The 16,202-nt window shown below is 36.1% G+C and overlaps 1 protein-coding gene and 1 long non-coding RNA gene across 2 annotated transcripts in view; both read left to right on the forward strand.

Moving 5' to 3' along the window:
* Nucleotides 1-16,202, forward strand: part of LOC117119773 (synaptotagmin-7-like) — a 32,891-nt gene that overhangs the window by 12,299 nt on the left and 4,390 nt on the right. The window contains exon 2 of the mRNA XM_033264662.1: nucleotides 12,409-13,260. Coding sequence (XP_033120553.1) covers nucleotides 12,409-13,260 — 852 coding nt within the window. The remainder of the gene's footprint in view (nucleotides 1-12,408; nucleotides 13,261-16,202) is intronic.
* On the forward strand, nucleotides 13,274-15,760 carry LOC117119775. Its single transcript, XR_004447241.1, has 2 exons — nucleotides 13,274-13,534; nucleotides 14,017-15,760. It is a non-coding gene; the product is annotated as an uncharacterized LOC117119775 (long non-coding RNA).

Below are 16,202 nucleotides of genomic sequence, written 5' to 3' on the forward strand. Positions count from 1 at the left end.
CACCCGTATAAAAAGGTCACCTTTGGCTAAAAAAAGACCCCCCCCCCTTGGGAGTGTGGCTACGGCCTGTAGAATGTATGCGGGAATTCGAAACGCACGCGTTCGATACGAACGCCCTTTACGTTCTTATGAAGGACACGCCCCTTCGTGGGAGTACTTTTTAACGTTCCATTGCCTGTATACAAAATAAGGGCAGTCGGACCTCTTGCAGTTTTATACTCTTTGGTACAACCAGGGAACAGTGACATTACAATTTCACTGTTCCCTGGTACAACCAACCAACCAACTTATGTGACTTTTGCATCTAGCAATTGAAAGGATTCAAAAGGGTACTTCTAACGTCAGAGAATTAATAATACATCTATGACGTCGACAATATTTTGATGCGACTTCTTCGTTGACTATAAATCTGGAATAGTTTCCGGACAGACTCACTGTGGTTTGCTAATATTGAAGCATAATATGAAATCGAGCACTAAGGCATGTGTGCTTGAATCGGGCGTTGAAAGCTTTACGAACGACAACAGCAGCAACAATAATAACAACAGCGGGAACAACAATAACCACCTTATTTATTCCGTCATAATAAAACGATATAAATACCGTATTTATTCGAATAAACGCCCCGCTTTGAATAAACTCCCCTCGATTAAATCAATAATCTTTTTATGATTATGATGTGTTGCGGTTTTACATTTACAGTGAAATTAAGGGGCGTTTATTTGAGTATAATTATACGTATCCATTTCACACTAAAAAACCGCCTCACTCGAAGAAACACCTCCCTCGAATAAGCGCCCCCTCAAAAACCATTCTCAAAAATAAACGCCCCGGAGCGTTTATTCGAATAATACGGTAATAGACTTTTAATAAATATAGGGCCTACACTTAAACGTAAGCTAAATCAACATAGATATTAATTTTAGTATAATTATACGTATCAAAATTTGACACAAAAAAACGCCTCACTTGAATAAACACCTCTCTCGGATAAATGCCCCCTCAAAAACCCCGGAGCGTTTATTCGAATAATACGGTAATATACTTTTCATAAATATAGGGCCTACACTTAAACGCATGGAAACATCAACATCGATTTTTATTCATTTATAGGCGAGGAGAGAGAGTGGGTGAGCGAGTGGTGTTCTATGTAATCTTATATAATATCTCAAGAACGGAACAAGCAATTTCGACAGCTAAAAACTGGTACAGGCTAAGCCAGGTTGTCACCACAGGGTCCAGTTTTCGGATGCAATACTCATTTGAATTATTTGAGCCCATGACCTTGGGATTAATTGAAAGGTACACGCTTCAGCTTAAACGCGTTTTCAATAAGCCTACTCAATCGCATACCAATGGTTTAGAAAATAACAAACAAACAAACAAAACAAAAAACAAAACAAAAACAAAACAAAAAAGCAGGCATACCTTACCGCTGTACAGTTCTACCATTACGAATATCCCCATGTTTTAATGTCAATCGAGTCGAGTTAGTAATCTATCGATCAGCTGTGTTTAGGGAATTCCCCGACAAGTCAAGATACATTGGCAACTCTAGGCCGAATACAATTATACATAGTCTTTTGACTATAACCTAAATAATATCAATCAATCGAACATTTTAGCGCCGCTTTTAAAATAAATCAACTGCATACAGGCAATGTTCGAATGCGCTGTGACTTTTTTGTGTTAGTTCTGTATTTGATGTAATTGTGTCTCAGAGCAAAATCAATTTCTATGTATTCTTATTATGCAAATGACAATAAATGGAAATGAAATGAAACGCCATTTCCTCATGTAGGAATTTTTTCTAAGCTTGGATTATGTTTGCATAGTAAATAAGTTTTGGTCGGGCAATTTTGTTATTCACTAAGAACCACGGAAGACACATAGAAATATTTAATCTAATCAGTGCTCCTATAGGCCATTTTAGAGTTGCCGCTGCACCCCTGATTTTTTTTCATGTCCCAGCCCCTGTATCACTTACTAATGCAAACTTTAAGACTAAGAATGCTATTTTCGGCATTTAAAGATGCTCCATCTTTTTCGCCTCATCCATAGCCATGGTGGGGGCTGATGTGGATTTGACACGTTTGGTACTAATTTCTCCACCAAATGCACAACAGCTTATTTTATCTAATTAAAAATTCAACGCCATAATCTCAAATTCGATAATTCAGAATAAATATTTCAATCTTGAGAATGTCAAAAGCACTCAATACTTTATAAGCCAAATCAATTACAGCATGTGAAGTTGGATGTTTATTTCTAAAACCGTACTGATAATTGTTTAGTATGTTAAACCACTACCACTGGTACAGATAATCTTTTTAAAAATTTTGGAGAAGATTGGTAACAAAGATATTGGACGATAATCGGATGCCAATGGCGATCGCCCTTCTTATAAATAAGGACTACTTTTGCAATCTTCATTTTTCCGGGATTATGCCAGTCACAGGAGATTGGTTAAATATTATGTACGTCAGTGGCTCTGCAATGTTGTGGCCAATGGCCTTAGCCACCTTTGGTACAATGTCATCAAATCCAGGCGCTTTATTTGAATCAAGAGATTCCATAATATTAATTACCTCTTCCTTGTTCACAGGACAGAAAAACAGTGAGTTTCGTTGCTTGTTGGAGAGGTATTCAGAATATTGAGTCGTCGAGAACTCTATACTGTCACGAACTCCTCGACCAACATTAATAAAATAATCATTGATATGATTTGCAACAGCTTTACAACCCTATATTGTACCTTTGTCTGGATTTATGACATCATTGATAACGTTCCATGTTATTTTTTTATATTACCATTTGTGTAAATAAAAACATTTTCATAATAAACTCTTTTCGCAGTTTTGCAAATACGCATAAGTCTTTTTAAAATTGTTAAATTGTTTTCCAACGTGGGGTGTTTTATATACCTTTTGTACAAAACATATTTTCTTTTACTAGATTTTATCAGTCCATGACTCACCCATGCTTGTTTAAACTTTTTATACTTTTTTTTGGCAATTTTTTATATTTTTTTAGGTTTCCATTATATAAAGTTTTAAAATTGTCAAGAAAGACATTATAAGCACCGTCAGGGTTTCTTATTTCATAGACGTCATTCCATTCAACAGAACGCAAATTATTGTTTTTTCATTATGTTCTTGTCGCTGATCATAAACTGTTCATTTGGAACATGGCCATTACGGTATTTAATCATTTGTTTTGGTAGGCAGATTGGCATGTGGTCTGGGATGTCTGAAATAAGTGTCTGATGTTATATTATCTGAAAGCGAGTTTGAAAACATTTTGTCGATCAGCGAATCTGATTTGTTGTGTATTCTAGTGGGTCTTGATATAGATGCGTAAAACGAGTAAGACATCATTTTTTTCAAGAAAAACATTAACATGACTACCGTGTATATGATTGAGAAGGTTGATGTTGAAGTCTGCCATGATGTTACATGATTTACCCTCCTTATCAATGATGCCTAATATATCGTGTAACGACTCATTAAAATTATCAATACTTGTATCAGGTTGTCTGTAGAAAAGAGCAACGACTACGTTTTTATGTTTTCTATCGATAATTTCGATAAATATACACTCACAGAAATGTATCATTAGGTCAGGTCGTTGTATGACCTCAATTGAATTAGAGACAAATATACCAACACCACCCCTCTGCGGTTCTCTCCCAGTCTAACGAAAAGAAATCGTAGTTAGGTAAATATGGTCTGGGTGACGTAATATTGGTTAGCCATGTCTCCGTTATACCAATATAGTAAATTTGTGTTTCATGATTAAGATAAGTAACTAATTCATGAAAATGTTTGCTAATACATCTGATATTGTAGTGTAACAAGGAAAAGCTTAAGCCGGACACTCACTGCATCGTACAACCGTCGTACGACAAATCCACATTTGCTTCCGGCGAGCGATAGACGACGCAACGCCGGATCCTCCTTAAAAAGACGATCCGCTGGATCCGCGTCTTCGCGTGCGTTCTTCGTCGCGTTGCCGTCGCGTCGACGTCGCACGCAGTGAGTAACTGGCTTTACGTTGTTAAACTTTTCTTTTGAGTTGTTAAACTGATGCACACTCATGTACGAACATGACTTAATTGTATGTATTTTGCTCTAAGACTATACTCAGAGAATTCGTCGTGTTCGTCAAAACCGTCGGTGTTACACATAGCCTAGATATTGGATTAAACGTTATATCCATTGGATTAGAGTTACCGGTACTTTTTGTAAAATTCTGAGCGGGCTGATCCATTTCATTTATTTATTTTTTATTTTTTAAAATATTTTTTTAAGTTCTTGAGTCTAGATATTGATTAGTATCGTTTACCTTTTTGGGATTAGCCCTTTTGCGCATTACGCCCAATGCACCCTCAGTTTTACACCTAAGATTACTGGCTAATAAGCTTGTGCCTTCATTCGATAGATGATAACCATCAGAGGCTATAAATATACCAACAAGTTCGCCATGTCTTAAAAAGTTAATATTATCACAAACGAGTATGTTGGGTATACGATCAGTGCGTATTCTATGTTTAATAACAGAGTTAACAACCTCTACTTTAAAATTAAGTGGGCCAGCACGTGGTAGACCTAATGATATTTTACACTTTGTGTCCTTGTGTTTCTTGGCATATTTACTGACCATTTGGTATAGTGAGTCCGCACATTTTTCGGGGTTATTTTCTTTGACTGAATTTGTTATTTTGTGGATTATCAGACAGTCTGGGTGTGCGCCACTTGCTTCAAGTGCTAACTTGATTTGTTCATTTGTATATGCCTTTACATTGTCTACTTCTGCACTGGGAAGGAGGCGAGCAGCTTCAGTGTTGTTCAGATGAGAATTTTTATTGGTAACGGCGCATTCTGCTACACATTCAATATTTTTCTTTTCGGTGGTAAAAATTTTCTCTAATTTGCTTTTCCTTTCCATATTGTTAGCGCAAATGCCATTATTTTTTGCTGGCGATGGAGTCAGGTGTTTCCATTTGGCCAACTACGTGGTTTGAGCCATTGTTATCGTTGGCGGGCTGTTGACATTGTCAGTGACTGTTCAAGTGGAACGAACGCGCTTAACAGCTAAATGTCGCTGATGAACCTATTGATGTTAACTAATTCTAAGAGTGTTTTTTTCCAGTTCAGTTCAGTGGTGGACTGAGGGGTTGTAGACTTTTCTAATATTTCCATTCTCACCTATTGTCGTTACAAAAAATATTCGATGTATTTAAAATTGGAAGTCAGCAATACTGTCAAATAATAAACATTTTAAGAGCGCTATTTTCTAGTTCATCTCAGTGGTTGACTGAGGGGGTGTGGCACTTTGAGTTTCGCCCCTCGGAAAATGTTAATTCGCCTGATTGACGATTTTAGCGACGGGCATGTTCCTCATGTACCTAAATTTAAAGAATTTTAAAAATATAAAAAAAAAAAAACGTCAAGCAGAAAACGTCCGCACTTCATGTTTGGATTTAAGCTGATTGATTTTAAATCAATAACACGACTTCTTAATTTCACTATTTAATGTGTATAGACTTATATGTAACTTCGTTGTATTACACCAAATGCATGTATATAATTTACTTATCTATAAATAAACATCTAGGCTTATTACTACTTAGCATATATGCCTATGTATTGACTAATATCAGTTTTCTATAGGCCTAAAAAAATAAATTATGATCCAATGTATATAGGTCCATTAATTATTATTGATTATTATTTATATTTATTTTATACTGCATTATCATTTTTTTTTTAAATTTCTTATACCATCTCATTTATCTTTGCTTTACCATGTACGGCTACGGCCTATTTCTTGTCTGTTGTCCTCACAATAAGGAAGAACACAGGTTGTCCTTGAAATAATATGTGATAAATTATATTGCTTCACATTATGTCTACAACTCAAAGCTGTATTTCATTGTTGTCTTTTTACACTATATATATGTATATGTATATATATTATATATACATATATATATTATATATATATATACATATGTATATATGTGTGTGTGTATATAGGCCTATATGTTATTGAACAATGCTTTGTATAGGTCTATCCGTATACTGTATTATAAAATTAGAAGACACTTGTCTAGCAAAATAGTTAGGGGTACAATGAGCGATAGTTTGCTATCGTTTAATCAATTAATATATGATTAAAAACAATTCCACGAAACATGTCACAGTCAGAAATCTCATGGCGCCTCTACCCGTAAAACCTCGAATTGAAGCCCTGGGCTTCTTTTTATTTCGAGGCCACTTTTGCAAAGTAAAGAGGGGTGGGGTGGGGGGCTTCTTTTCAAAATGAATGCTGTAAATTTTGTGAATTTATCCTATAAAACAATAAATAAGGCCACTGCAACATCAATCTGTATCATGGAGTGGATTTAACTGGCATTAAATCACCTAAACTACTGTATAAACCAAGCTTGTTTTTTAATAATTTATTTATTTATTTTTTGTACAGTGTATGTACTGTAAAAAAGAAAAGAAGCCTATGCTATCTTGAAAAGATAGCATAGGCTTCTTTGCTGTACTATCTTGAAAAGAAGCCCATGGGCTTCATTTCGAGATGGGCTTCTTTTTGAGGCTAATTTTGCAAACTAAATAGGGGGCTTCAATTCGAGATGGGCTTCATCTGGAGATTAAGCCCATTTTGCTTCAATTCGAGGTTTTACGGTATATTCACAAACTTTCAAGATGGTACCTGTAATGCAACATTCAAAGATACTGTAAACACAGATCATTAAAAACGAACCGCGTGTTTCATGAACCGAATGTAGTTCACCAAACTTTAGGATTTTGTAATGGTTAATGGTTTTAAATTTATATTGGGCAAAATACAAGAAGTCTATGAACTGTGAAAAAGTGTGAGAGTGAGATGTATATTTGTTTAGTGATATCAATAAAAGAATCTGAATCTATTCTATTGTTTCATCTCAATAATGCCACTTGCCTTTGTTTATTTAATGCATCGTTATTGTAAAGGCTCACAGATTGTATACTATATCACCGCTTTCTATTGTTTCTATTTTATTATTTATATATCATGATGTACCAACATTTAGGTCAATTTGTAAACAAAAATTGTTGACACTGAATTAATACAGAATGAAAATCATACGGCATAATATCAAGTAAGGCATGTAGTCAAAAGTAACCATATTCCATGATTAATATTTTCAGTTATTTGTAAAATTTAGCTTTGGAACGATCTAATTCTTCTGTATCATATGATCATCACACAATTTATAATATATTATTTACAGATGATTATTATAATTTTTTTTATTATTATTGTGTGGAGTAATAGGTAAAATTGAAAACGATTTTTTTCAACAATCGTCAAAAATTTGTCAATTTCCGCGCCGACTTATTATTGATAACGTCGTCAGGAAAACAGACTTCCGCCGACCACAAATCACACCCCCATCATGCGGCCCACTACTTGAACGTGGGTTTAAGATTTATATTTTAAAGAAATGCCTATTGCATGCGAGTCAAAATTGCATATGCTTATCTTAGAGTTATAGCGGTCTATACGATGTTTAGTTTGAACTGATTTCAATAGACCAGTTTTGCTGGCTGTAAAAAAAATTGTGGGTGGGCAAAGAATCTGAGACGGTATATGTTGAAATTATAACCAAGCATGCCAAAAGGAACGTGGCATTTTGTCTGCGCTCGACGTGTAGCCGCATAACGTGTCGACAACTGTCATCGTAAGATTAATGTGGGCATTGCAGTAATAGTGAGTCATCTACTGCGCTGTTCGAAACAAAGTAACAAACCATGTTCAATCAAATAAATGTGATATGCCCATTTTGGGTGAAATATGTCATCATCATGTCCATATATGGGTACATCACATCACAAATTTGTCACATAAAATGGTCAGAGCTTAAGGGGTGGTAGCATCATCAGTGGTGCAGGCTTAAAAAGCTGTGCAACTTATTAGAAGCGTGTGTGTGCTTAGAAAGAGCGTATCGCGCGCGTGTGTGAGATCGGCTGCGCGTTGCTATCACTGTTATGGAGTTGAATATAAAATTGTTATCGATTATTATTATTATTATTATTATTATTATTATTATTATTATTATTATTATTATTATTATTATTATTATTATTATTATTATTATTATTATTATTATTATTATTATTATTATACCCACAAAGACTTTTAAACGTGACCATTTCGGTCCTAAAATGAAAGAATGCTTTATGGCTTTGTGGAATACGGTATGTTTACGGTATCTCACTAACTTTCCGAACTACAGTATCGGCACACAAAGCAAACACCTTACGAAAATCTTGGATAGACCAAGTGCACTGGCTACTAATAAAATCTTGTCTCAAAAAGAACCAAGACATTCTGTACAATACGATGCGATAAAACATTTGAGATGAGATAATGGTACCTTAAAATTCACTCATATTTGGAGTAAAATATAGCAAATATAGATTATTTTCCAAAGTTGGCTGTGGCTATTGTTACACCGGTTTTAGTGGAAATCCTAATTTTGATTGGATGTTCATGTAGAGATTGTACAATAACATTCAATTAGAATTATCATAAAGTCGTTTAATGGTGTACCAATAGCCGCTGCTATACTGAAAAATACTAAATGCTTAGTGGCTAAACAACAATGGAACCGTCAGTTACTAATGGTAGGCCAAATTTACCTCCAAGTGGCGAAATGTGTGTTTGCTGTTGGTTGGGAAAAGAAATAATTAAAATACATAAATAAATTTAATTTATTTTTTTTCGCCGTATACAATATATAGAAAGCATATACTGGTGAGCTGTGTGAAAATGATGTACATTGTTATTAATTTGAACTGTACAATCAGTCGAATTGGTTGAATAGATGACGTTTGTTTACTGTGAGATATTGGAGGAAAAGTGTGACCCTTGTTCCGGGTCGTATTTGTTCAAAAACATACTCAATTGATTTATTATATCGCTCATAATACCAGTATATGAATGTTACTCGTAAGTCTTGGTTTCAATTTGCCAAGTTATTCCGATTATATCGTGGATTGTTTAATATTGCAGTAACCTGTCTATCTTGTGCTTATGATCTTCAATTAACAAACTGTGTTCTTGTGCAATACATTATACATGCATACACATATAGTACCGGTAGTTAATTTTAACATTCATAAACCATTTATAGCAGAAACTGACAGAAATACAGAATGCAATAACTTTGAAAATGACAATTATGTGTCTGCACGTTTAATACAACTTCTATTGCTGCTGCTGCTACTGCTATATAGCCCTACTACGAATTACGAAATACGAATACACGTTGCTATCTTTTATGAATATAAAAGAAAGTCTACTCCGATCCCACTACTGGTGATGATGATGACAATAATTATGATCATGATAATGGTTCTGTAATACTGTTAATAATGATGATAATAATAATAATAATAAGAATAATAATAATAACAACAACAACAACAACATACAATAATAATAATAATAATAATAATAATAATAATAATAATACTAATAATAATAATAATAATAATAATAATAATAATAATAATAATAATAATAATAATAATAATAATAAGAATAATAACAATAAAGATTTATATGCCGCCAGTGGTGGAGCCCAGCGGGGTGGGGGAGCAGGGGCATTTGTCTTGTCGCGGACAGGCCTGGACCCCCAGTCGTCCGACGCACAACTAAGTCTCGGATCAAAATAATAATAATAATAATTTGCCTATCCAAATAACGTTATTTCGACTGTCAGTCCCTATTATTGTGGTCTAAAAGCACATTTTGGACGATACGAAGCAATAAAAACTCTCCTTGTGAACAGTGGCGTTATAATGCCTACCATATGCGCGCTCGTGCGGAGGTCCGCTGAGCCCCCTACCTCAAAGGGCCCCGAAGGGCTCCATCCATAATATTCTCGATTTAGCACCCTGACTTAAAAGGGATTTGTTGGTACATAACAACATAATATGTCTCTGACATCGACTGTATGATATCATAATATTTCTCTATCCATGTCGGATTAAAGGGGGCCCTGTCGGTCCGGGCCCACCAAAATTTGTCAAGATTTGTTTTTAAAATTGAGAAATTTTAAGTCTGTGAGTGCCATTTCCAGCCATCTAGAGATGCCATAATCATTAATTTTCTTACACCATGTCTACTCCTTACACCATGTCTACTACCTCAGTCCCACCATGGTTGGGGCTGAGGTAGTAGACATGATGGGGCTGAGATAGTAGAATTGGTGACTACCAAAAAAGGGGCCCCAGATTCAGAAAGTCACAGTGTCCCCAGTCCCATCGTTACGCCACTGCCCGTGAACCCCACGAGGTTGTTTTTATTCCGGCCGTCGATAGGAGGCTTCGTCGGCCGCTTGGCTTGGACCCATCCGCCGGACATGGGACCCCTTGTCGGCAAATTCCGGCGCCACCGCTGTATGCCGCTCATATACTTTTAAAGGAATGTTGAAGATGCCAAAGGAAATAAATATCATAAAGAAATATAAGAAACGATAATGAAATGATAATGACAGCGAAACAACGTGGTGTTGGTGTCTTGACAACATTGATGATGGTGGTACTGATGATGACAACGATGATGATGGTGGTGCTGGTAATGACAATGATGACAACGACATGATGATGAAAATAGTATTACAGTATAGACCTATGTAGGCCTAATAGCAGCAACAAAATGAAAATAACCAGCAAATAGTAATAATCAGGCCTACAATATCCGCTGCGCCCCCACCCAATAAAATGACCCGCGTCATAAAAAAAAATCAGCAAACAAATCAAGAGGATTTTAGAGTAAATAATTATCAATACTTATGCCTACATCCTGTGTATATGATAATGCAATATTTACAGCATTACATTGTTAAGCAAACAGTGCACATCGAGGCAATTGTCAGCTGTACTAAAATAACGACTGATAGAATCTTTTATTCACTTTAAGTCATTAAACATTCTATAGAATATTCATAATTAGTCTCGAATATCATAATCTACGGATAGCCAATGAGGTCGCAGCGTTCAGAGTAGGTAATTTCGCGGTGAAACTGTGACGTCACACATTAATTTACGACAGACAGGTAGATAAGATTTTGCAGTTACATGACTTCACTAGTGAACGAGTCAACACGACAACGGTAACACTTGATCATCCAGATTTGCGTCAAAGATGCCTATAACATTGCTCTGGCCACGTAATTAACGTGTTGACAAAAAAATGAGTAAGTAATTTTAGGACATAAGTTTATATGACATTTATACAAAGCGGAAATAATGTCTAATTAATTGAAATTAGTTGTAAGATGTAATTTATAAACATGTACTTTGTGACTGATTTCGCGTGATGTTTGAGTTAGTTGCGAATTGAAAGGAAAATGTATTGGTGTCGTATAAGTAACTTTGTCGATTGTCACCTTATGGCAGTGGCAGTGTACGGTAGCGTCTCTTTTATATAATTGCTTTGTATTTGTACACATCAAGTTGGTGTGCTTTCAAGATATTGTTTTGCTTTCTTAAAATATAATGCTTAATTTTATGACCTCCATTTTTTTCAAAAGGTGAAAATTAGTGCCAAAACAATACTTCCTGCGATGTGTAAAAATCTGTGCAGGCACGATGTTTTCATAATTTTTTACAATTTAATGAATTTGTGAAAAATAACCGTTGAGAGAAAACGAAAGTGGTGATTATCTGCATAGTTACTTCTAAGCTCCGAACTAGCTTTGAGGTAAAAAGAACATTATGCCCTGGGTGAGGATCGTGTGTGCACTCGTCAGAAGTAGCATATTTTTTACGTCTGCTGTAAGCGTACTTCAGGCTGAAGGCCGGCTGAACATGGCTATATACTATCATCATTTACAGACATTTGTTTCATAATGTTCCTAACATCTGGTTTATAAGGCTTGGGGTGCTCATGACCGTGTATTAAAAACCGGGCACTTACTGCGTCGTACGACGAATCCAACTCCGATCCCTGTGAACGATAGACGACGCGACGCCGTTTGCTGATTGTTGGTGGCAGTACAGTGATGATTCGTTGTGTTCTCCAAAGAATCGTGAGTGATCGTGAGTGCACGGCTTTAGGGGCCTGACGACGGGGGACCTTTCCTATCACTCTATTTTATATCTATTTCTATCCATCCTGTTATACTCCTACATTGGAGTCTTATGGAGGTCGACTTTATATATATCAAAACCACAATGAATACTTTTGAGAATGTGACGATTGTGTACAATGTTTAATCCATCCATTGTGTTTTACCGTCCAAGATAATCTGAAATTTTACGTAGGCTCAAGTACCGTAATTCAAATGATCAAATAATTACAGTACCCTCTCTTACCAATCATATTATTCTCTATTTTCAGATCATTTTCCGTATTATGTGGGTTTAGCTGCTGGTGGTGTAACCTCGCTCCTTCTCTGTGTTTGCGTTTGCTGTTTCTGGATGTTGTATAAGAAAAGATGTAAAAACAAGTATATCAACAAGAACGTAGAAACCGCTAAACTAATGATATCACCTAAACGACCGTACAACACGCTCTTCCGAGGAGCTGAACCCTATAAGGTTCGTCCACAAGAGAACGTCATCGATTTATTACCCGTTACTGAGAGTAATCCACAGACAGTGTTTCAGAAAAGAGGAGAAACACGATCACAGTCGGTATGTGCCGCTACATTCTACATGGACGAGTACATGCTAAATAACCGCAACGTGAGTACTTCCGATCCATATTTATACAACAGGCGCTCTTCCGACGAAAGCTTACAATCGAGACGCGTACGTACGCTCTCTGGACGTAGTAGTTCACCGAGGAAGCTAAAACCCGTGATACATCTGAACACAACGTACAGTTCAGAAGAATCGTCTTTCGTCGTGAGGGTACGAAATGTCGCTAACCTTCCGCCTAAATACGGCGCAAACTGTTGTAGTTTCGTACGGATTTTTCTTTTGCCAAAATATCCAGACCATTTACAAACGCGCGTGGTCCGAGGAAGCTTGGACCCGAAATTTGGAGAATATCTTCGTTTTAGAAAATTGACTTTTGAAACTGTATGCAAAAGCTACCTTCGATGTAAAGTGTACATAAAAGAATTGTGGGATAAAAAGGATACATTTGTTGGGGAGGTGTTCATGCCATGCATTGAGATGACCCCTCGACCGGATGAGACTACTTATCATGAGGTGATGCTAAAACCGGAACGAACCAAGATGAACCCCGTAGGCCCATATTTACTATACACATGGTACGGTACGTTAACAACTACAAATTACTTCAGATTTATAAAACGATTCGGACTTGCTGACGGAAAATTGGGTGACGTACTAGGAACGCGTCAACAGTTCACAAATATAACAGAAAAGACACATCCATCTTCATGATTCTTGAAAGGAAGGCTAGCCAACAATCAATAAAGAAGCGCTTTAACAAACAAGATAATGAGAATCAGAAGGAGAATATCAGAGAAATGAAACTGCTGCATTGGTAACAGGTGACGACATATTTATGTTTTACTACACTTTACATTCGTAGCGGTTTCATTGCATTTACATTCACGACGTTAGTATTCACCGTTACTTAAGTGAAGGCGAAAATGTGATTAACAATGGATTTAATTCGCTCAAATTAAATGTCATATTATTTTGGATTGTGCTCTTCGGATCATTTAATTTTCCAAAATTAGAACAATATTGATTTACTTGCAATTCAGAAGAAAGGACGGACTATTTTTATCCTTAATATTGCAGTGAGGTCTAGATAGTAGATAATATGAATTATCATGTTGAGGAGGGTTCTGTATTTATTCCCATAATATAATTATTTTGTTTACGTTATCGAAGGTTGACGTCATAGTCGTGGATTGGCGCTTTTCAGTTTTGCTTACACCGCAAGCCAGCACTGTGTAGACGCTCTAACTTTTATTTCACTTTCTATGCGATCAGACCGTGGATTTAATTTTGTTCTTTTTAATAGATGTATTTATAGAAGCTGTCTCATCGATATCACGAACTCATCATAGGCTGATTATGAGAATGGACCTTTTCGGAGAGAGTGGTTTACATTGGGGTGTTTACTGCTTAAACACAATAACGTCCAAGGGACAGGGCTAGCAAAGTTTGCGTTCACATGTACCGACATCCAGTCGATTTGTCAGCTTTTATTTATCACCATAGCAACCGTCAACTTATCCAGCGTTTTGTCGTCCGATGACTTGCTTTAGATTGATATGTTTCACAGCTCAATAAAGTGTTTAGTAATAGATTTAAATATAGGCCTAACACACTTGAATGATTGATCGATCTACGTAGCCTAAGTCAATTTCATTAATATATATTGCTTGTTGCATAAATCTCATCTGAAGCAGTGTATGGTTTATTTTGAACAATATACGACGCTAAGAATAGGATACTAGTATAACTCTCTAAAAATTATCTTCGTTGAGGTTTTAGACCATTGTGATGATTTCCATTGATGTTACCATAGTTAATGGGGAAATAATATTCACTTTTTATAAATTCATGGTAACTTTGTTTTGCTTGTCAATAGATGGGAATTTGTGTTAGTAAATTAACTATTCTTTTAGCTTATGAACTAGGCCCTATGTGATACGTGTTATGTGTGTTAATGTGTTACGGTCAGATCATGATATGTTTTAGTACTGTATATGATACAATATGATTATGTATAGTAGGCCTATGTGTTAGAATGGTGGTAATTCTACTAATTAATGCTAACCGACGGCATTAGGCTATATGGCGTCAGAATAGGCCTACAATTTAAACCAGAATTAGGTACCGTACAATATATTTGTAGAAATCGAATACGATGGGTGCAATTACGGTACGTGTCTCGTGTTAAGATTCAAAATGTCGTTAATGCTATATTCTGGTGTTAATGCGCTTAATACTTCACGAATCGGGTCACATAGCAGATATATAGGATTCGTCTCTGAACCTATATCAGAAGACGTTACCATAGGAACGATGATGCTTGTTTCTCTTCCCAGCGAATAGAATCGTTTGGTATTAGTTTTAAAGTTCCCCCTGACGATTGAGTTGCTAAGCGACACAATCGCAGCAGACCGGACAATTACTATGACTGTACAGTGTGTGCGTCACAGCGCACCTGAATGCGCTGTATTCCCGTTTAATGACTTATGAAATAGGCCTCACTGCTTGCAGCATTTCTTAATATCCACATAATATTTTCTGCGGGTTAAACTTTGTGAGACAGTGCACTTTCGAATACCATTCTCTGGATTTATGCTTATTCTAGTTTTTGAAAACAAATCAAAATGTAACGGTCAATGCCATTATTTTGTTGTGCGGAATGTAACAACAAACAATCGTGTACTGTGCGTACAAAAAAAGTATCCCCTAAAACACTCAAATGTGCACATAGACATTGTAGAAAACAACACATATAATGATCATTATAAATTGCTGCATAAGTGTACCTGATAACACGTTGGCTAATTTATCTGTCATGTAGGCCTAGTACTCTAGCTTTCACTAAAAACAGGTTCTCTTCCCCATCCCCGCAAGCACGACTTGCTAAAATAAATCTCTCCCCACGCAGTCCGTGTACCACTCTAACTCTTTGTCTTATTCTGCGTGGGCACACGCAAAACAACGATGATTACCGTTAGTTTTCGTGTAGTTACAACTTAATCTGATTTACCTTGAATACTGCAACGTATTTTAGTTCGTATGCGCAATTTACTGATTAACTAAAAGAGTGATATAATATCTATTTACGTATCTCAAAGTCAACATGTAACAGGAGTCGGACACAAAATAGGACTACATGTATTGCGATTTGTAAGGATCGTAGGACTCATGCACGTATAGTTATTAAAGGGAGATGTCCCTGGTTATTATGTTAAACAATTTGATTGTTGTTCCTTATTTCCTTTCTTTATAGATTTGATATTGTTCACTCCCTCTATTCATTTTGGTTGCTTTTAAGCTACTCGTGTTTACGCTCTCATTTATCCTACTGTACGTCCCCATTGATTGTAGGTCCTATTTATACTTGCTATAATAGGATAATTTCTGTTTGTACCGGTACTACGTGATAAAGGGAGATGCCCGAAAACCTCTGGGGTTTTTCTTTCTCATGAAGCCTCAGAATAACTGTGAATTTACATAGCGATATAT

The sequence above is a fragment of the Anneissia japonica genome, unplaced genomic scaffold (genome assembly GCF_011630105.1).
Source record: "Anneissia japonica isolate Jap-2015-1 unplaced genomic scaffold, ASM1163010v1 scaffold724_len3256291_cov202, whole genome shotgun sequence".
Lineage (NCBI taxonomy): Eukaryota > Metazoa > Echinodermata > Crinoidea > Comatulida > Comatulidae > Anneissia > Anneissia japonica.